The following is a 24,556-nucleotide window of genomic DNA, read 5'->3' as shown; positions in this document are numbered from 1 at the left end:
TAAAACATAGTTGTTAGAACACTTAATCAACTACATGTAATAATAATGATAACAATAAGAATAACATAAACATAGTTGTTAGAACTTTAACTCTATGAACTAAATACTAAAATCAAAGGACAATTGATTTCTCATGTCAAACACAAACAAACACCCTTTCATGATGTGGAGAGCTAACAAAACTAAGAATACTAAGAAAAAAATGTTCATTACAAGGAATACAAAGTTTAGAATCAGCAATGAAATCATATTCTTCTCGAGCTTGTTCCAACAAAGCTTTAAAAAGTGGATGATTAAGCAATACAACCTTGATGACAAATCTCTTACAATTCTCTCCTACATAAACAACCAAGTGACCCTTTGGAACATCCTTGGGAATAGAAGACGATAATCTAAACCAATAGTTACAAGGTGTTGCCAAAAATTCATTCCTCATTTTCTTCCACTTGTTTACACATCCTCTTAGAAACTTGCACTTCATTGTACTTTAAGAGAGAGAGAAAGAGAGAGAACAAGTACATGGAGTACTTTGAAAAATGTAAAAGGTTTATATAATTGAGGTACGGGTTTGTACCAAATTTGGAACATTTAATGGTTGACATGGTTCTTTGCTTTTTCTAATAAAAAATAATATTATAGGATATATCAGTATCCAATGTACATTGCACCTTCATACTAATGTTCGAATAAGCATGTCTTTTTCTATATGCGTATTTTTGTAATAATATTATTAGGAATATACTCTCTAAATACACATGTCTCCAAACAATTTCTTCTATTTATTAAAAGAATATGATTTGTATATATTTTATATAAATTTTAATTAGCAGAAAATAGTGTGTTAGGATGTGTGACTTTTATTTTAATATGAGATTAATAATAAATGATATAGAATAAATGCAAATATAAAATAAAATGTTGGCCAAAACATTGATTTATAGTAATTTTATTTTATTTTTAACCGAACTCAAATTTACTATCAACATTTTCCTAAAAATCAGTGGTCAAAACCTAGCAAAATAGTGGTATATCAAATTAAAAAAGTTTAACCAGCATAGTATTACGCATATAATATTAGCTCTTTATTTTTATGTTATATCATCATTTTATGATCTTGTTAACAAAATAATGGATTTTTATTTGTTAGTGTAAAATTAATTTACACTAGCATATTCTATTTATTAAATTGAATTACTTTTGAAAGAATTACTATCTACTTAAAGAATATGTCTGACATTTTAAAAAACAATCAAATATAGTCAACAAAATATCTTAAAGAATATCTTTGACATTTTAAAACACAATCAAATACAGTCAACAAAATAAATTTAAAATATAAAAGCACGAGTTAATAACTAAAGAAAATAATGTTGCGTTGAAAATTGTGCATTAATTTAATAAAATTATTTTTTTAATTATTTTTTTCAAAATAAACTTTTTTTAATTATTTCAGTTGTATTTGTTAAAGTTTGAGTGATAATTCCAATCATCGACTAAAGCTTGAGTGCTAAGTTTATTTTCCATTTGCATTTTTCATTATCCGAAGAAGATAATTGACTAAAGTTAACATTCAATCACAAGTTTAATTAAAAGGTTCATGTTGAGTACAACGGACGTGAGAGATGATAATACATTCCCCTTGTGTAATTGACTCCCGAACCTGAATTTAATTGTGACGACCATCTTCTTTTTCTTTTAAGGGTTTTATTGATATTTTTCTTTTCCTTTTTCGGAATAAATAAAGTTCGGTGACGACTCAGTTCAAACAATTTTGTCGCGAGCGCACGAGAACCCTTATAAAGATAGTTTTTTTCGAGATACTACAGTAGATACCTGAATCAACAACCCAAGCTTAAACTTTAAGCTCTACAGGTAGAAAGTGTTCTTGAATGTAGGATTGTTGTTGATGTGTTAAGCTCATCATGGCCATGACATGTGAATTAGAGGCAGATGCTTAATGCTTGTCACGAAATGTATGTTGATTTCTTGATGGAGTTGACTGAATACGATAGAGTAAAAATGACTCATCAAACATGTGCTAACAATTAGTGACTTAGTGGTCATATTTTCCGCATAACTAACATGTATGTCAATTTCCAATTGAGTTGTAATATGTATCATGACTCCATCCACGAAACATCCGACCTTTACCACGAGCACCAGAAAAACCACCACGGACACCACTTATTTGTTGACTATTGTGAGTTACATTCGCGGAGATGTTTGACACAACTAGTTCTTAACGAATCTTGTACAATTGAGCTTTTTTAACATAGAAGAAATATTTGACATAGATCGTTAGTGAATGTGTACTCCCATACATTTGAATCACAAATGGAATATACTCCTCTAGTAGGCCATCAAGAATGAAGTTAAATTGATCTTGCTCCAAGATAGAATCACCAAATGCAGGTAAGAGATTGACAATGACTTAAATTCTAACACATACTAAGTCATTCTTACCACTGTTTAATGTTCGTGGTAACGAAGGATGGAGTAGTATGCACCCTCTTTACCACTACGGGTTGGTACTTGGTAGAGTGGTAAAAAACAATAACATGTAACATATCACCATATTTGAAGAAACCAACTGAAGTAAAAGGTGAGATGGTCATGAATTTGATACACAACGCCAATATTTAAGGATATTTTCAATATTTCACCATGGTTGATTGTTCTATCTGTAGTGAAAAAGTTAGCACACAACATTTCACCATAATTATATAGCTTTCAATCATGGTGATATATTCACTTGAGTTTATTATAACTTATGTGGATTCTTGTTTGACCAATTGCTCATTAAACATATAATCTTTCAATTTTATTTAGAAATTAATAATATGACAAATTAAGTTACTTTATAAGAATAAGTTATGTAACACCCCGATGAAATAAGGATAATTATTTAATTTAAATTAATATAATATTTATTAATTTAATTAATTAATTGGATTTTTATTATTGGATTATTATTATTGGAATTATTATAATTGGAATAATAAGTTGAAAAATATATAAAGAGAGTCCCATTTGGTAAAAAGGGTTATTTTCACGTGAAAAGGAAAAGAGACAGAAAAGTGGAGAAAGGGAAAAAGAGCCAGAGAACAAGGGTTGAAGAGAGGAAGAGCTCGAAGCCGAAGGATTGCCGGATTAACTCAGGTAAGGGGGGTTTATCATCGTTTAATGGGTATTATGGGATAACATGTAATGGGTAGTGATAAACCATTGAATTGACTCTAATTAGAATGATGTATGCTGAAATTGTGAAATATTGGATGAACGAAATATGGGTTTAATTGGAGAAATTCGTAGGAATTAGATGTAATAATGTTAGCAATCGTGAAATCGATTAAGGTATGATTCGTGTTAGATGATATGAACGATTAATGTGAAAAATTGGATTGTAGGAGGTTGGAATTGGGAGATCTCGTAGCAGAGAAAACCATAGCAGATCTGGAAATCTGGTTTCTGGTCATACGCGTATGGCACTAGGCAATACGCGTATGAGATGGTCTGGTACGCGTATGGCACTAGGCAATACGCGTATGGATGAGGAAGATGATGTTTTGAGCGTGGTTTGGCCTCTGTTGGTACGCGTATGGGGAAGTGGTACGCGTAGCATACGCGTATGAGATAGGTGGTACGCGTATGGGATTGGCTGAGAATTGGGCCATACGCGTATGGGATTAGGCAATACGCGTATGGGCAGGATTGTGATTTTCTGTGCTGTTGTTGTGCAGTTCTTTGGTTGTTCAGCTGAGTAATGTAATTTAGCTGATGTATGATAGAGTAGGGATCATTTCCCGTTGTTTTGAGTAGTATAGGTATTAGTAGAGTGTGCTAATGCTGTGATTGATTATGTGGTATGACATGATATGATTATGTGGTGAATATGTTGATGATGTATGATGATATGCATAATGTTGTGAATGTATCTATCATGTATGAAATGATGAATGGACTGTTTATGACTTAGAGTGTGAGCATATGTCCATTGTGGATGATTGTTGATGTTTGCATGACTAAGTGATTTAGCTTGCATATTGTGGCCTTTATGGTGGTAGCTAATTCCCATGGTGAGGAATTAGTGAGTTAGTATTGTGGATTGTTGTTGATGTTTGCATGCTAGGTGATTAGCGTGCATATCATAGCCCTTGGGGTGGTAGCTAATTCCCATGGTGAGGAATTAGTGAGTGAGTCACTAGGTCTCAAATGAGTGGGACTAGTGAGCTTGGTAGCCGTACCTGGATTTGGTCGGTGAGGTTGAACTATATGTTCACGAATAGTCGGTACCGCATGCATAGAGTCTCATTGCATAATGTATGTATGTATGGCGTATAATATGAATGGATGTATTCCAATATTATACGTGTTGTTTTGGTGATGGTGTTGAGTATGATTTTGGAATTGATATTGCCATTACTGATTGTGTGACCTGATTAGGGTGATTGAATGCGTTAACTTACTTAACATTACATGATAATTTATAATACTTATTATATCGATTGAGGAACTCACCCTTACAACTATGTTTTCAGGTAACGAGCAGTGATTGAGTAGAAGCTAGTCCTTGGAGTCTAGTGTAGTCCTTAGTGGGTCATGCTCTGGTAGATGTAACATCGGGATGGGATGTTTTACTATGTTTTCATTTGGTTGTTGAACAACTTTACATGTAATGTATTACATGGTTTGAACGTTGTTAGTTTGTATCCGCTGCGTATTATGCAAATGTTTTATTTTTATTAAATAAATGAGCATGACAGGATACTTTGGAAAATGGTGTGAAGTGTTTGTGTGACACCCTTGATTGCATATCTACTCTGATTGATATATGTTGTTATTTAAATGAAATATTTGGGGTAATTTAGAAGGGTGTTACATTAGTGGTATCAGAGCATAGTCGGTCGAGTCGAGTCGTAATTATTCTGTTTCCCTGTACGTGATAGATGTTGTGTAACCCTATCAGTACTTATTGTTTTAGCTTGTTGGGTTTTCAGAATAGAGATGGCTGGAAGAGGTAGGGACGATGCTGCGATTGCTGAGGCTCTGGGTATGCTAGCTGGAGTACTTGGAGGAAACCCGAACGTTGTGGGAATGGGAGCTGCTCGTCAACTGAGTGAGTTCCAGAAGAACAATCCTCCAATGTTTAAGGGAGCATACGATCCAGATGGTGCTCAGAAGTGGTTGAAGGAGATCGAGAGGATCTTCCGAGTGACTGAGTGTGCCGATAACCAGAAGGTCAGGTTCGGTACGCATATGCTGTCAGAAGAAGCAGATGATTGGTGGGTTGCTACCCGCACTGAGTTGGAAGCTGCTGGGAATGCTGAGATCACTTGGGCGGTGTTCAGAGAGAGATTCCTGAGGAAGTACTTTCCAGAGGATGTCAGAGGAAAGAAAGAGATAGAGTTCTTAGAATTGAAGCAGGGCAATCGGTCTGTTACTGAGTATGCTGCTAAGTTCACAGAGCTGTCGAAGTATTACACTCCCTATAACGAGGCTACTGGGGAATTTTCAAAGTGTGTGAAGTTTGAGAACGGGTTACGTCCCGAGATCAAGCAGGCTATTGGGTATCAACGGATTAGAGTGTTTTCTGATTTGGTTGACTGTTGCAGGATTTTTGAACAGGATACCAAAGCCAGAGCGGAGAGCTATCAGCAAAGGGTTGATAGGAAAGGCAAGAATCAGAATGATCGTGGGAAACCGTATGCAGCTGGCAAAGGTTTCCAGAGACAGAGTGGGATGAAGAGGCCTAGTGGGGGAGACTCCAGTGCCCCTGCTAAGTGTTTCAGATGTGGTCAAGTTGGACATCGTATCCATGAGTGTACCAGTAATGAGAAGAAGTGTTTTAAGTGTGGCAAAGGTGGTCACTTGGCTGCAGAGTGCCGGTTGAAGACTGTGACTTGTTTCAACTGTGGAGAAGTGGGTCATATCAGTCCACAGTGTCCTAAGCCGAAGAAAGAGAACCAGTCGGGAGGCAAGGTTTTTGCTTTATCGGGTTCTGAGACTTCTGCAGATGATCGTTTGATCCGAGGTACGTGTTATATTAATGGCTTTCCTCTTGTAGCTATTATTGACACAGGTGCGACTCATTCCTTTATATCTTTGGATTGTGCTGTGAAACTTAAGTTAGAGATATCTGAGATGCTTGGTAGTATGGTGATTGATACTCCTGCGAAGGGTTCAGTGACTACTACTTCAGTTTGTTTAAATTGTCCTTTGAGTATTTTTGGTAGAGACTTTGGAATGGACCTAGTGTGTCTTCCACTAGTGCAGATTGATGTTATTCTGGGTATGAACTGGTTGGTGTGTAACCGAGTTTATATCAACTGTTTTGATAAGACTGTGATCTTTCCTGAGATTGAGGAAGGAAAGAGTTTGTTTCTATCAGCAAGGCAGGTGAATGAGGCAGTAGTAGATGGAGCAGAGTTGTTTATGCTGTTAGCGACTTTGGAGGCTAAAGATAAACTGGTGATTTGCGATCTAGCCGTGGTGTGTGATTTTCCTGATGTGTTTCCGGAAGAAGTGAATGAACTACCGCCAGAGCGTGAAGTTGAGTTCTCGATTGATTTGGTACCTGGTACTAGGCCGATGTCGATGGCTCCGTACCGTATGTCTGCTGTTGAGTTAACTGAATTGAAGAGTCAGTTGGAAGATCTGTTGGATAAGAAATTTATTCGTCCGAGTGTGTCACCATGGGGTGCACCAGTGTTATTGGTTAAGAAGAAAGAAGGTACTATGAGGTTGTGTGTGGACTACAGGCAACTGAATAAAGTGACGATCAAGAATCGGTATCCTTTGCCGAGGATTGATGATTTGATGGATCAGTTGGTTGGTGCGAGTGTGTTCAGCAAAATAGATTTGAGATCGGGGTATCATCAGATACGTGTGAAAACTGAGGATATTCAGAAGACTGCTTTCAGAACGAGGTATGGACATTATGAGTATACTGTAATGCCTTTTGGTGTGACTAATGTGCCTGGAGTATTTATGGAGTATATGAATAGGATTTTCCATCCGTACCTAGACAAGTTTGTTGTGGTGTTTATTGACGATATTTTGGTGTATTCGAAATCTGAAGAAGAGCATGCTGAGCATTTGAGAGTGGTTTTAGGAGTTCTGCGAGATAAGAAGTTGTTTGCTAAACTGTCAAAGTGTGAATTTTGGTTAGAAGAGGTTAGTTTTCTTGGTCATGTGATTTCAAGAGGTGGTGTTGCTGTTGATCCTTCTAAGATAGAAGCGGTATCTAAGTGGGAAGCTCCGAAGTCAGTTTCTGAGATAAGGAGTTTTCTTGGACTTGCAGGATATTATAGGAAGTTCATTGAGGGATTTTCTAAGTTGGCGTTACCGTTGACGATGTTGACTAGAAAGGGGCAAGCGTTTGTTTGGGACTCAAAATGTGAAGAAGGTTTCCAAGAGTTAAAGAGAAGGTTAACTATTGCTCCTGTTCTGATATTACCAAGTCCGTCAGATTTATTTGAGGTTTTCTGTGATGCTTCATTTTTGGGTTTGGGTGGTGTTTTGATGCAGAATAAGCAGGTTGTAGCTTATGCTTCGAGACAACTGAAGGTTCATGAGAGGAACTATCCGACACACGATTTAGAGTTGGCAGCAGTGGTATTTGTTCTGAAGTTATGGAGGCATTACTTGTACGGGTCAAGATTTGAGGTTTTCAGTGACCATAAAAGTTTAAAGTATTTGTTTGATCAGAAAGAGCTGAATATGAGACAGAGGAGATGGTTAGAGTTTCTGAAGGATTATGACTTTGGTTTGAATTACCATCCGGGTAAAGCAAACGTAGTGGCTGATGCATTGAGTCGGAAATCATTGCATATGTCTATGTTAATGGTTAAGGAATTGGATTTGATTGAGCAGTTTAGAGACTTGAGTTTGGTGTGTGAGAGTACTCACAATAGTGTTAAACTGGGAATGTTGAAGTTAACGAGTGGTATTCTGGATGAGATTAGAGAGGGTCAGAAATCCGATGTGCTTTTGGTTGATAAGTTGACTCTAGTGAATCAAGGTCAAGGTGGTGAATTCAGAGTTGATGAGAATGGTGTTTTGAAATTTGGTAATCGGGTGTGTATTCCGGATGTTACCGACCTTAAGAAGAGTATTCTTGAGGAAGGACATCGTAGTGGTCTGAGTATTCATCCTGGAGCTACGAAGATGTATCATGATTTGAAAAAGTTATTTTGGTGGCCGGGAATGAAAAGAGAAATTGCGAGTTTTGTTTATTCTTGTTTGACTTGTCAGAAGTCAAAGATTGAGCATCAGAAGCCGTCTGGGCTAATGCAACCGTTGGCTATTCCAGAGTGGAAGTGGGATAGTATCAGTATGGATTTTGTTTCTGGGTTACCGAGGACAAATAAGAATTTTGAAGCTATTTGGGTGATTGTAGACAGATTGACGAAATCAGCTCATTTCATTCCGATCAGAATGGATTATCCGTTAGAGAGATTAGCCGAGTTGTATATTGAGAAGATTGTAAGTTTGCATGGTATTCCGTCGAGTATTGTTTCGGATAGAGATCCTAGATTTACATCGAAGTTTTGGGAAGGTTTGCAGAAGGCTTTGGGAACTAAGCTGAGATTGAGTTCTGCATATCATCCGCAGACTGATGGTCAGACTGAGAGGACGATTCAGTCACTAGAGGATCTTTTGAGGGCTTGTGTTTTGGAAAAGGGAGGTGCTTGGGATTGTTATTTACCTTTGATTGAGTTTACCTACAACAATAGTTTTCATTCGAGCATTGGTATGGCACCGTTTGAAGCTTTGTATGGTAGGAGATGTCGGACACCTTTATGTTGGTATGGGTCCGGTGAGAGTGATGTGGTTGGACCGGAGATTGTTCAACAAACTACGGAAAAGATTAAGATGATTCAGGAGAAGATGAGGATTGCTCAGAGTCGTCAGAAGAGTTATCACGACAAGAGGAGGAAGTCACTTGAGTTTCAAGAGGGGGACCATGTGTTTCTTCGTGTTACTCCGATAACTGGGGTTGGTCGAGCTTTGAAGTCGAAGAAGTTGACACCTCGATTTATTGGTCCTTATCAGATTTTGGAGAGGATAGGGGAAGTAGCCTATCGTATCGCTTTACCGCCGTCACTTGCGAATTTGCATGAGGTTTTTCATGTGTCTCAGTTGAGGAGGTACATTCCTGATCCGTCGCATGTAGTCCAAATAGATGATGTACAGGTGAGAGATAACCTGACTGTTGAAACATCACCTATGAGGATCGAGGATCGAGAGTTGAAGCAGTTGCGGGGTAAAGAGATTGCTTTGGTGAAGGTAGCTTGGGGAGGGCCAGCAGGTGGCAATGTGACTTGGGAACTTGAGAGTCAGATGAAGGAGTCTTATCCGGAGTTATTCGCTTGAGGTATGTTTTCGAGGACGAAAACTCTTTTAGTGGGGGAGAGTTGTAACACCCCGATGAAATAAGGATAATTATTTAATTTAAATTAATATAATATTTATTAATTTAATTAATTAATTGGATTTTTATTATTGGATTATTATTATTGGAATTATTATAATTGGAATAATAAGTTGAAAAATATATAAAGAGAGTCCCATTTGGTAAAAAGGGTTATTTTCACGTGAAAAGGAAAAGAGACAGAAAAGTGGAGAAAGGGAAAAAGAGCCAGAGAACAAGGGTTGAAGAGAGGAAGAGCTCGAAGCCGAAGGATTGCCGGATTAACTCAGGTAAGGGGGGTTTATCATCGTTTAATGGGTATTATGGGATAACATGTAATGGGTAGTGATAAACCATTGAATTGACTCTAATTAGAATTATGTATGCTGAAATTGTGAAATATTGGATGAACGAAATATGGGTTTAATTGGAGAAATTCGTAGGAATTAGATGTAATAATGTTAGCAATCGTGAAATCGATTAAGGTATGATTCGTGTTAGATGATATGAACGATTAATGTGAAAAATTGGATTGTAGGAGGTTGGAATTGGGAGATCTCGTAGCAGAGAAAACCATAGCAGATCTGGAAATCTGGTTTCTGGTCATACGCGTATGGCACTAGGCAATACGCGTATGAGATGGTCTGGTACGCGTATGGCACTAGGCAATACGCGTATGGATGAGGAAGATGATGTTTTGAACGTGGTTTGGCCTCTGTTGGTACGCGTATGGGGAAGTGGTACGCGTAGCATACGCGTATGAGATAGGTGGTACGCGTATGGGATTGGCTGAGAATTGGGCCATACGCGTATGGGATTAGGCAATACGCGTATGGGCAGGATTGTGATTTTCTGTGCTGTTGTTGTGCAGTTCTTTGGTTGTTCAGCTGAGTAATGTAATTTAGCTGATGTATGATAGAGTAGGGATCATTTCCCGTTGTTTTGAGTAGTATAGGTATTAGTAGAGTGTGCTAATGCTGTGATTGATTATGTGGTATGACATGATATGATTATGTGGTGAATATGTTGATGATGTATGATGATATGCATAATGTTGTGAATGTATCTATCATGTATGAAATGATGAATGGACTGTTTATGACTTAGAGTGTGAGCATATGTCCATTGTGGATGATTGTTGATGTTTGCATGACTAAGTGATTTAGCTTGCATATTGTGGCCTTTATGGTGGTAGCTAATTCCCATGGTGAGGAATTAGTGAGTTAGTATTGTGGATTGTTGTTGATGTTTGCATGCTAGGTGATTAGCGTGCATATCATAGCCCTTGGGGTGGTAGCTAATTCCCATGGTGAGGAATTAGTGAGTGAGTCACTAGGTCTCAAATGAGTGGGACTAGTGAGCTTGGTAGCCGTACCTGGATTTGGTCGGTGAGGTTGAACTATATGTTCACGAATAGTCGGTACCGCATGCATAGAGTCTCATTGCATAATGTATGTATGTATGGCGTATAATATGAATGGATGTATTCCAATATTATACGTGTTGTTTTGGTGATGGTGTTGAGTATGATTTTGGAATTGATATTGCCATTACTGATTGTGTGACCTGATTAGGGTGATTGAATGCGTTAACTTACTTAACATTACATGATAATTTATAATACTTATTATATCGATTGAGGAACTCACCCTTACAACTATGTTTTCAGGTAACGAGCAGTGATTGAGTAGAAGCTAGTCCTTGGAGTCTAGTGTAGTCCTTAGTGGGTCATGCTCTGGTAGATGTAACATCGGGATGGGATGTTTTACTATGTTTTCATTTGGTTGTTGAACAACTTTACATGTAATGTATTACATGGTTTGAACGTTGTTAGTTTGTATCCACTGCGTATTACGCAAATGTTTTATTTTGATTAAATAAATGAGCATGACAGGATACTTTGGAAAATGGTGTGAAGTGTTTGTGTGACACCCTTGATTGCATATCTACTCTGATTGATATATGTTGTTATTTAAATGAAATATTTGGGGTAATTTAGAAGGGTGTTACAAGTTACACTAATCAATGTTTTGATATTTCTGCAATTCATTATTCGTATCTCGCTCTTTAACAGTTAGGCTTTATTTCAATGCTTCAAATTCTTCAACCAACACTTCCTCCTCTACGAGTTCATTATGCAAAATATCATCTTTACAGAGAGAACTAGTAGAGAAGGAAGTGATGGCTGGAGAATTAGAAGTATTGAACCAAATTCTAACCGTTAAAGAGCGAGATACAAATAATGGGTTGTAGCAAGCTATAAAAACATTGATAAAATGTAAGTTGTTTTCTAATATAACTTAATTTTTCATATTATCATTTTATAATTCAATTCGAAAGGTTATATATTCACTAAGGGGTTGGTAAAACATTCAAATTACATACAATATAATAAACTCATCCTCTATGTCATGTTGGTTGAACGAAATGAAATCTGCAATGTACAATAAATAACATTAACAATAACATAGCTCACCAAACACATCACAAAAATAACACAAACATGTATAAACAAAAACAACTACTTACCTCAACAAAAACATCAACATACCTCAACAAAAAAATCTACAATAACACATACAACAACATTTATCAACAAAAACAACAACTTATCTTAATAAAACGACAACATACATCAATAAAAACATCAACATACCTCAACAAAAACATCTAAAATAACAAAAACAACAACTTACGTTAACAAAAAACAACACACTAAAAAAACATCAACATACCTAAACAAAAACATCTACAATAAGACCAACCACAACACTTATCAACAAAAAACAACAACTTACCTTAACAAAGCAACAACATATGTCAACAAAAATATCAACATACCTCAACAAAAACATCTACAATAACAAAAATAACAACTTACGTTAAAAAATAACAACATACCTCAACAAAAATATCAACATACATAAACAAAAACATCTACAATACCACAAACAATAACATACGACCAATATAAAAATAATAATATACCTCAATAAAAACATCAATATAACTCAACAAAAACATAAAAACAAAAAAAACAAAAACACCAACATATAACTTAAAAACACAACGAAATAACTAACAAAAATCAACAACATTCAACCTATAAGGGTTTACCTTCTCAACAACAAGAAAAACAAAAAACCATAAAGAACAAATGTTGGGAAAATAACAACAACATAACTCATAACATGATTGGTGGAAATGTCTCAGTACCTGAAATGAGATGAGGAAGTCAGAGAAATGAGTTTCGTGTTTCCGTCTTGCATATTTTGTGACACATTTCCTAGATTCATACGAGTTGGAGAAGATATCTTGGAGTTTTGTGAAGAAATGACGTGCAAACATTAATGGAGATTAGGATAATACGTGAGAAAGATGTTATAATTTTGCATTACGAGTTATGATTTTTCTATACAAAAATGAGAAAATTTTGCGTATATATAGGTAGTACTTTTCACCACGGTTGATAGTACCAACCGTGATGAAATGTCTAAAATTAATACAAAAGTTGCTTCTATAGACCGTAGGGAAAAGTAGTTTAATTTTAATATAAATATAAAAATTAATGGGACATACCCTTTTGTAACAAAAAAAAATGCAAAGTTGTTAATGTTGGAATTTGAAGCATGTCACTCCTTAATCTATTACCATTGTTATTTTGGACCGTGATGAAAAGTGTTTAAAAAATAAAGACGCATAAAGATGATTATTACTTCGGTGGAATAAATGGATAAAGTAAGAAGATGTTATGAAGTGTATATTTCGTACTATTAAGGATTCACAATCAGTTTATAAATTCTATGTGTGAGAATCACTTCTTCAATCTGGTAGTTTTATAAAAGGCAGTTGTTGTCTTGTAATTTGATAGACAATTTTGGACCAAAGTTGTGATTTGAGTTCAAATTAGAGACACCAAAGTGAAGTTGAAGTGAAATTGGTCATTGTGGCAATTTGTTCAGGATCTACCATGGTTGATACGCGGACGAGGTAGAAGAGGGAAGAAAGAAGGTTTTGAATTCAATGATGATGGAGATAATAGAAAGTTTGTTACATGTAACTGAATTTATTAGAGTAACAAAAGTGAATCTAAACTATATGAATGATACCATAATAGATTTATTGAAAGCTAATTTCCTTGAATATTGCATTCATTGATCAAGTGTTACAAGTGATCTAATGCACTATTTATACTGGTGTACACCATTTCATACTGCTAAATCTATATCAGTTTCATTGCTAGCTTAAAGTTCTACTCTTCTAACAAAATTAGAATAGGGTTACATTTACTTAAAATAATCACATAACCGTATATGACGAAATGTTTAAAATTTCTCATATTAAGTATTCTTTTGCAACTTTTTCTCCACTTATTTTGTGTCTTTAGAATATTAATAATTTGTTCATTAATTTTTCAACTTAACAACTACAATTAATAAAAATATTTTAATTACTGAACTTAATTTATCCTTCTACTCATCATGAAACTGAAAAAGATACTTCAAATGAGATAGAGGGAGAAACATCTTACTTTAGAAGTAAAAAGGTTTTTTCATTCTGTGATTACTGAAGGGTGGTTCTTGATCAACGACCTTTCGAAATTCTTAAAGTCCAGGCCCCACTATTTTGGGAGGAAAATCTAAGATATATTTCCTTTTTATAAAGTTAAATTTAGTACATGTATTAGATATATATGAATGAGGAATGAGACAAGTTTAGTGGGTGGAGTACACTACTTGATGGTCAACCCATTTATTCTTTTAAATTGTACATACTTTTTCACAATATATATATATATATATATATATATATATATATATATATATATATATATATATATATATATATATATATATATATATATATATATATATATATATATATATATATATATATATATATATATATATATATATATCGTACAAGAATCAAAATGGTGATTGATTAATGATTATGGACTCTTGATGTGGTGATGTTGTTCTCCGATACGATGATGCAGGTGTGAATCTGCAAAGTTAACACTTTAATACTCAAGTCAATTAAAGAGTTCAAGACAAGTGAAATGAAATTATGAGATTAGAAAAGTGTACCTTAAGTCTTATCCTACTAATGTCGATTGGCTCATGTCATCACATATCTTTCGGGCTGATGAGTACCTTAAGGAGTATCGGTCTTATGGAGCCGATTGATGCGAGCAAGTACAATTAGGTGGATTCTAAAATACTAGGAACCCTTTCTATTGTAGATAGTCCTACATATGTGAGGGAGGCTAGTGTAGAAGTAGGTTATCCCTCTAATTGGTTGGTCCTCCCCGTGGAATTAGGCAAAAGGATATATAGCAGCTCTGAGGTGTTCTCTATTCTTTCTATGAGTTCCTTTTTACTCAGATAAATTTATGGTTATATTTGGCCGAGTTTGAAATTGATGTGTTGAAGTTCTTGAAGATTACCCTTTCACAGCTTCATCTTAGCGTCGAGGCTTTGGTAAGAGTGTTTCAACTCTATGATGATTATCGGTTTTGGAAGCCCTTCAACTAGCTATTCTTCCTTTTTTTTTCCAATGGTGCATACTTCGTAGAATAATATCTGGGATCAAGGGCTCGTCTCATTGTGTCAGGAAGTTCCCAGTTTTGACACTTGGGCCTGAGAATTGGGATGAGTTATGGGATCATTTCGTGTTGCAAAAGCCCTTCATTATTGGAAATCATTCCACCTTCTGGAAGGATCCCAATGAGTTTCCTATCCCTGTCGATTTCCAAGGTTTACCCCCTAGTACCTGTATAGATAGGTTCCAAAAGTATTAAGCTTGGGATCACTTTAAACGTGAGCCTCACGAGTATGTTTTCCCATTAGATTCTCATACTCTCGTAGATGTTAGTATGAATAAATACCTTGACTTTATCTATGAGGGTCTCGGTTATGAAGAGGGATTTGACACTTCTGAGATAAAGTCTTCCATGCATTGGAAGTGATCAATCGACACCCATGCTATTTTCGGAGCGACAAGTAGTCTAGAAATGAAGGATATTTTTGGTGAGGATAAAGAGTCATCCCCTCATTGCCACACCTCCTTTTTTAAACATGGGATGTTTTGGTATTTGCAGAAAAAATGAAGCCCAAGTGAGTGAATGATCAAGACAAATGGTGAAATGGTTTTAGGTTTTCATGAGTGTGTACCTTGATTTGACGTTTGTGGTCTTTTTTATAAAGACTCATCTAGGGTTTATGTTGGCCCTTCTTCTTTAACTCACATTAGAACCACACATATTGACAAATGACAATATATAGGTTGTTCTATCATATGACAGTTCTACCTTGATTTCCTGCTTGGATCCAGTATATTTTAAGGGTGATCTACGTCTGCTCTCGAGGTCCTAAAATCTTATGTTCGGTACTTAATATTTGTCTTCTAAAATCATTGTTTATGTTGGAAAAACATCAAAGAAACAAATCTTTGCGCATACAGAAGCACACCCAAAAAGAAGGAAAAATTCAAAAATAAAACTCAAAAATTCATTATTCAACTTCTAATATTTTTCACAAGAACAAAATTACAATACAATTGCAAATTTCAAGGAGAAATTTGCAAACCCTCCAAACTACAACTTTTGAATAGAAAAATTGCAAAAGCTCTCAACTATAATTTTTTTTTAAGAAAATGCTAACTCTCTCGACTACAATTTTTGGAAGAAAAAATTGCAAACTCTCGACTACAATTTTTTCATGAAAAATTCAAAAACTCTCTCAAATTCAAAAAAAACTGGACGAAAAAATTGTAAATTATCACATGAGACGCAACTAAATAAACTTCATTACACTCGCAAGTCTAAAACAATTGTGGTGAAGAAAACTCAAACTAATTATTTCTATTTATATTACTATTCTAATTTTTATTTCTTTCCACTATCCGATGTAGGACTTGGATAAATACATTCATTGCCCGAACATATTCTCTTTTCATCCAAAGTCTCATATTTCTTCACTTCGTCGTCAACTTTATCTTCAAATATAATTATTAACCACATTTGTAAGATCATTACTCTTCAATCTTTTTGTTTTCTATTCTTCCTTCCTTGATCACAACTTTTATTACTCTTCCTTTCTACCTTGGTCAAAATCTTTGATTTTTTTCTTCTCTGCTTTATCAGAACTTTAACTTTGATATTAGTTGTTAGAAAAACATTAAAGAAACAAACATTTACGCACACAAAAGCTCACCCATAAAAGAAGAAAATGAAGCAAAAATTTAAAAATGAAACTCACAAATTCATTATTCAACTCCTAATTTTTTACAAGAATGAAATTATAAAATCTTTATACAATTGTAATTTTTCATGAAGAAAATTGCAAACCCTCCAAACTATAATTTTTTAACAGAAAAATCATAACCTCTCAACTATAACTTTTGTAAGGAAAAATTGCTAACTCTTTCAAAGTTAATCTTTTTAACTATAATTTTTATATGGATAAATAGTACATTTTCTCAACTATAATATTTGAATAAAAAATTTGTAAACTCCCTCTAAACTCTCATAACCTCTCAACTATAAGCTGAATGCCAAAGCCTAACATTTTGTATTGGAATCCTATGCAACTCGTACAATTGCTAGTTGTATATCTTGAGACCCAAAAATCAAATGGAATTTTTTATGTTTAAAATTTTACAATATCTGCGTTATCCTCATGCATTCAGGAAGTGGGCTGTACCATTCTTTGTATTGTACTATAAGAGAGATGAATGGAAACATAGATGATAGATCTATCTATAGTTGCAGAGAGGAGAATGGGAGTCACAGGTATTTACCCTCATTTTTTGACCCCTATGTCGATGGATGTGAGACCATTTTTTGACTGTACAAATGAGTCAGGACACTCATTTGTACTTGCAATACTCCATCATTTATATACTCTATTAGTTAACCAATTATATAATATGTAAGTATTGTTTGATTAACTCTTTTGGTTAACCATTATAAATGGATGTAGTTAATTATTGTTAAATTTATAAATATGTGTTGAACTTTGTTTCTTAATAGATTGTTGTATGGGATTGACCATTTTGATAGGGTAAATTTATTGAAAAGTCCTTGTCAATAATAAATTTATTTAATTGTTGTGTCATTAATTATTAAAATAAAAAGAATATCTTTGGTTGGAAATCTAATTGATAAAGAAAGTAATTTGTTTCTTATCGGTCTCACTCATAGGTTATTGTTGTGATATAATCAAAGTTAGTTAGTTAGTTTGTTATGATTAGTTACTTGAGTTACAAGTAACTTATTTGTATATATACATGTATAGTGTAATTTAGTTTTAACAATTTCAACACAATTATTTTTCATTCTCTCTTCTCTCTCATTCCTCCCCCGTCCAAGTGCATTGACACTAACAAATTGATATCTAGAGCTTGTGGTTCGTTTTCTTGATCGTAAATTCAAGAATTGCACGTCGGTGGTCGTATTTTCGGGGATCGTGGATCGTGTTTGCTGCAAAGATGAACGATAGCAATGGTATTTCCAATTCTCTTCTAATTCTATATGGTAAAAATTGGATATGATGGAGAAAACAAATGCAAACATTGTTTGGTTTTCAAGACTGTGAAGTTGTTGGTGGTGATGAAGTCACACCAGATGGAGATTTGGTTCATCTCGCTTTACTTGTATGTGTTAAACCGATCAACTATAGTGAGGCCTTAAAGAATAAACACTAGAAGGCGATTATGGTCGAAGAGTTGCAAGCGATCGAAAGAAACAATACATGGGATCTAGTTGAATTTCCAACACACGCAAAAGTTATCGAAGTGAAGTGGGTGTTCAAGCTAGAGCAAAATCCTGATGGGTCAATTGCAGGATATAAGGAAAGACCAGTAGCTCGAGGATTTATTTAGAGAGCAGGACTCGACTACTTTGAAGTATTTGCACTAGTAGCAAGATTGAAGACTGTCATATTAGTGGTAGCTTTGGCATGCAAGCAAGGTTTGTTGATATTTCACTTAGATGTGAAATAAGAATTTTTGAATGGTCCCTTAGATGAATTTGTATTTGTCACACAGCCTCATAGGTTTGTGATACATGAGGAAGCAAGGAAAGTGTACAAGTTACACAAAGCCCTTTATGGTCTCAAACCGACACCTAGAGCATGAACAAGAAAACTGACTCATACTTAGTCGAATTGGGATTCATTAAATGCAGGTATGAGTATGGTGTCTATGTACACGTCATGGCACAAGATATAACCATCATCTTTATATATGTCAATGATTTGCTAGAAACTGGAAATATCATGAAAAACTTGTCGAAGTTTAATGAGCTAATGAAGAGGGAATTTGAAATGTCATATCTGGGAAACTTGTCATATTTCCTAGGCATGGAATCCTGCATCCAAGGAAGTATGTAAAATAACTACTCAAGAGATTCGTGATGGATGATTTGAATCCTGCATCCTCACTTGTCGAACCTAATATAAAATTAGATAAGCATAGAGAGGAGGACAAGGTCAATGTCACTTTGTTCAAATAAATTGTAGGATCTCTGAGGTATCTATGTAGTAGCAGGCCTGATATATGTTTTTTAGTCGGATTGATAAGAAGATACATGGATGAACCCAAGGTGCCACACATGAAGGCTACAAGAAGAATCCTGAGATACCTAAAAGGATCAATAAATTATGGAATCTTGTTTTCATGAGATTTTGAAAGCAAAGAAGTTTTGATTAATTATTATTCAGATGTTGATTTGTGTGGAGATAAGGAAGATCGAAGAAGCACAACCGGTTTTTTTCAAGTATTTGGTGTCTCAATCTCATTGTGCTTTAGAAAGCAACATGTGATGGTATTATCATTGTGTGAGGCTGGGTATATAGCAGGATCATATGCTGCTTGTCAAGAAATTTGGGTCAGAGTTGTGTTGGATGAGATCAAGGTCGAAGTAAAGAATTCAGTTCTTCATGGAAGGAGTAAGCACAATGAATCTAGATTTTTCTTCCTAAGGGACAAGGTAAATCAAGGCGAACTTGAAGTGAGACATTGCTCGAGTGAAGCATAGTTGACAGACATTTCCACCAAAGGATTGAAGATGGATAGATTTTTAACTTTGAGAAAAAAATTAGGAATGATTCAGATCGATTAACTTGTTTTTAGAAATTTGGATTATACGTGAGTATGTTGTGTATAATCCAACTTAGTTAGTTTGTTATGATTAATCACTTACGTTACAAGTAATATATATATATATATATATATATATATATATATATATATATATATATATATATATATATATATATATATATATATATATATATATATATATATATATATATATATATATATATATATATATATATATATATATATATATATATATAGGGAATGCTAATTTGTGTCATTGAGACACAAATTAAAAAACTCATAAATAGAATATTCGTATTGAAATACTCAATAAAATAATTAATTATACACATGTATTAAATTTACCATATAATTTCCAAAAAAAAATTACTATATAAATCTCTTAACTTATATCCTTGGGACACAAATTAGCATTACTATATATATATATATATATATATATATATATATATATATATATATATATATATATATATATATATATATATATATAATATGTAATTCAGTACAATTATTTTTCGTTCTCTCTTCTCTCCCAAGTGCATTGACACTTAAAGTTATATTCGTTTTTATGAATTTTAAGAGTGTTTGAATAAATGATAAAAAAATTCGAATGAATTTGTTCAAGAAAACTAAATTTGAAGATCGATAGGTTTTTTTATAAACCTTATATATTATATATTAAAAAGAAAAAAAAGTAAAAGAGAAAAGTAAGGGGATTAACTATGAGTTTAGCTTCACAAGATAATTTTTTTAAGGAGATAATCCATTTATGTATTGAAGTTATTTCATTTGAGTTGCTTTGATGTCCTTTCACATGCATTTCAGTGTTCACATGAGCTCGTGTTTGAGGCCCCATTATCATAATTTCATGACTGTCCCCATACACATACCTCCATTAATTCCTCTCCATGCTTCCTTTCAGGAACCAATGCCCCTCCAATTCTTCTGAGGAACTTGGATTGGTCAGAATAGTGTTTCAGATCCAAAATATATTTCACTGTCGATTGTATTGTGTAAGTCGAAACATTGGACTGAAATGAATGAATTCTACTATACCAAAACTATACTGTTATACTTTTAAATTTTTCACATTATATCATACTTTTTAATTATTTAAACAATTCAACTGTGTTTTTTAAAATATTCATACAATTTAACAAAAAGTTTAAAATAGATTCCACCAAACTTCCAATATACTCTATTTATATTGATAAATCAATATATAAATGAATTTATAAATTTTTGCATTCAATTAATTGAGAGAGAACCTTCTCAAACAAGAGAAGGTATCCGGGATTTTGATTTTAAATAAATATTTTTTTAAGAATAATACAAAAATAACAACAATCATGCGCACGCATTGATCAATTTATATTTAGACGTTATTGTAATTGGTGCATGTATATAAAATGTAAGAGTATTTTTTTACATGCATGCGTCAATTAATGTGGCGCATGTTTCTATAAATATAATTAATTTAATAAATAAATTAAAAATATAATTATTTTAATGTATAATTTAGAAAAATTGATTATTTAAAAAAAATCAAAATATGACCTTTGTGTTTAAGTTTCGATACTCTCTGATAGGATGTCATTATTATTAAAAAAAAATTGTGTAATGTATTCCAAGAGTATCAATATCGTCGTATAGGATGTCTACACAATAACCAAGAACACTACGTCAGTGAATTATGGGTATTTGAAAGTGTTTCTATGTTTATGACAGTTACTTTTCGTTTTTATTGGATTAAAAAAATTGATATAATTAATTTGTGAGATATATTATGGAGTCTAATAATTTTTTTATGGATTATATAAATATTAAAAAAATGTAAGTGAATTGTTTAAATAATAAAAATATATAAAATAATAAAAATATATAAAATAATATAATTTTAGTATAATCCATTTAAAGAATCAAAATGGATTCTTTGGGCGGAGATGTTCTAATCAGCAAACTCTATTTTTGGTATCAATTACATATTTTCAAAATTGAAAAACTCTATAATAGGAGAAAAAATTCTCTTTTATAAAATATTTTATCTAATATTATATATAAAAAGATATTAATAATAATGCATTGTCAATATAAAAAAGTATTATACATACATCCAATCAAAATATTTTAAAGTCGTAAATTATATAAGTAATATTACAAACTGATTTGACGGAATATATAATTGTGATTCACAGTATAAAAATAATTTACACTCTCAATGCACCATCTCTTTCTCAAAAAATAAAAAATAAAAAATGTTAAATATATAATAAAAAGACAATAACAAGGGTAGTGTTTGATTTATTATATGTATGTATAAGGGATTAATTTGTTTTTTCTTTTATTTTTTCTTTCTTAAAATTATTGGTTTATAAATATTAATATTTTGTTTATATTAATAAATAAATATAAATATATATTGTTGGTAATGATTAAATTTTATATCAACAAGTTATACTCATTTAATTCAATTAGTCTTTTTATTTCTTTTACTTTTGATTTGAAATAAATTGTTGACGAAGTAAAGAGAAACTTTGTGAGATAGAATTCAAATTCTTAAAAGAGCGTCTCTTGTTCGATTTTAGATCCTCTATTTCTTTATTCTCTCCTTCATTTTCTTTAAGTCTAACTCTCTTTTAATAAGGAGAGTTTAGGATTATGAGACAGATAAATAACTAGAAAAAGGAAGGAGAAAATAGTAAAATAGAGAATTTAAACGGTCCTCTACTTGCATTACATATATTCATTACATTATTATTTATAAGATTCTTTAAAGTCTAAATATATTGTTTGGTTCATTATCTCTACTTCGGTGTCTATTTTGCTTTCTCAACTTTAAAAAGACTGGTTTTATCCCTTAACTCTCCAAACCGCATCACGTTAATCCCTTCTGTTAAGTCCGTTAGTCAAAGTAAAAAAAAGAACACATGGCATACACCTGACGCTGAGGTGGATTAAACATTACAACAAAATAGTGAAATGCAAATGTTTTGTCTCATTTCAATTGTAAGACGTGAACCCTAGCAGTGAGGTGAACTCGGAGGAGATAGAAGATGAAGTAGATTTACGAAGCAGAGAAGCGAAATCAAATGAAAGAAGCTTACACCATTGTTGACAACAGTTAGTGATTAGGCTTAATATTATGTTTATTTAATGTCAGTTGAGTTTTTAGGGTTTGTATTGTTATTTGTATTAGATGCTAGATTTATATGCATGCAAATGTTTAGGTATTCAAACGTTATGGTTTAACTAAGTTTTTAGGTTTATTGTTTGATGTTTTATTAGTTAACATGAAGTACTGAAATAAGACCCCATTATAATTTTGTATTTGCTAGAAATAGGTAGAAATGGATGGATATTTGCATCTGGAAATTCATCATGCTGGTGAAACCATTGATAACGATTTAACTTAGTACGGAGGAGGATAAACTCGGGATTTAAAAATTGATGTTGACAAGTGAAGTTTTTTGAGCTAATAGGTGTACTCAAGAAATTAGGTTATACTGAAATAGATATAATATATTACAAGGATCCTACAGGTGGGATGAATGTTTGGTTGATGACAAATGTGCATTATATATTGCTAATCTTTGTAGGGTGAACCTAAGTGTTGATATTTACATCTGACACCCCTTTCTTAGAGTGAGTATTATGAGGGTCTCATTGATGATGAAGTAAATGTTAATGATGAAGAGAATGTTGATCTTGAGGAAGAAGAATCTATTGCTAAATGGTATGATGAAATAATTATGGAGGATTCAAAGTTGAAGGATGGTGAAATGAGTGTTAATGTTGGTGAGGGTCAACATGTGAATGTAAATGAAGGTGATGTCAATGCAGGTGAGGGTCAACATGTGAATGTTAATGTTAGTGAGGGTCAAAATATGAATGTTAATGTTGGTTAGATGCATAATGATGATGATAGTAAGGAGGAGAGCTTCAATTATGGTAGTGCTTTAAAAGTAGCATTTGATGATTCTGATGAGAATGATGGTTTTCTGAAAGATGAATTAGTTGGAAATCTCATAGACTATGACCATGATCAAGATGGAACAAGTAAAAAGCAGAAACAGAAGTGGGAAGAATACAAAGGAGCATCTAAAAGGGGTGGAAATGAGAGTAAAGAGTTGGATAGTGAATGTGAGAGTGAAGTTATCAGTGGATCAACCAAGAAGAAGTACCCAATGTTCAACTTGCAAAAAGACATGACAAATTTCAAGTGGGAGATAAGAACCTTTTTTAGCAGCAAATGTGATTTTAAGAAAGCAATAACAACATATGATGTTCAACTTGCAAAAAGACATGACAAATTTCAAGTGGGAGATAAGAACCTTTTTTAGCAACAAATGTGATTTTAAGAAAGAAATAACAACATATGATGTTCAATCTGGTAGGAACCTTTAAGTTTACTAAAAATGACAACAAAAGGGTTAGGGTTAGTTGTAAGGAATGATGTGAGTGGGAAGCGTATTGTGACAAGTTTCTAAAGGAAGAATGTTGTCAACTAAGAAAAATGATTGTCAATCATAGTTGTAGTAAAGAGTATAATGCCAAGATGATGACAACAAAGTGGTTGAGTAAGATGATTCAAATTTCATTAAAAAATAATCATATGTTGAAGATCAAGGATATAAAGGAGAAGGCACGAAGGAATCGGAATGTAGGTGTCAAGTTTTGTTGAGTATATCCCTTCACAAATTACAAAACGTGTTCTGACCACCAACAGCTTTTAGCTTTTGATCGCTCCAAAAATTTGAATAACTTTTTCCCTCCTAAAAAGTGTTGCAAGGGGTGATCCCTCATGCACATGTTATTATTTTTATTTTTTTTATTTTTTCAACCCCTTGTTTAATTTTTTTTCTTTTGTGAGGGATTATCTATTTCAGAACATTTTTATCAGTGAAGTGTTTAATCCCACGAAAAAAAATCCTTTACTATAGACAGATTTTTGTTGTAAAGGCGGATTTATTTCATCCATTATAAGAAGTCTAGATTAAAGAAAAGAAAAGTCAA

General features: G+C 33.4%; 1 protein-coding gene across 1 annotated transcript in view; it reads right to left on the bottom strand.

Annotated features, from left to right (window-relative positions):
- Nucleotides 1-481, bottom strand: part of LOC127130050 (protein SMALL AUXIN UP-REGULATED RNA 54) — a 3,203-nt gene extending 2,722 nt beyond the window's left edge. The window contains exon 1 of the mRNA XM_051059127.1: nt 214-481. Coding sequence (XP_050915084.1) covers nt 214-481 — 268 coding nt within the window. The remainder of the gene's footprint in view (nt 1-213) is intronic.
- Nucleotides 482-24,556: the final 24,075 nt, after the last annotated feature.

This window comes from Lathyrus oleraceus, chromosome 3 (genome assembly GCF_024323335.1).
Source record: "Lathyrus oleraceus cultivar Zhongwan6 chromosome 3, CAAS_Psat_ZW6_1.0, whole genome shotgun sequence".
Taxonomy (NCBI): Eukaryota; Viridiplantae; Streptophyta; class Magnoliopsida; order Fabales; family Fabaceae; genus Lathyrus; species Lathyrus oleraceus.
This window is presented reverse-complemented; position numbering and strand designations above follow the sequence as displayed.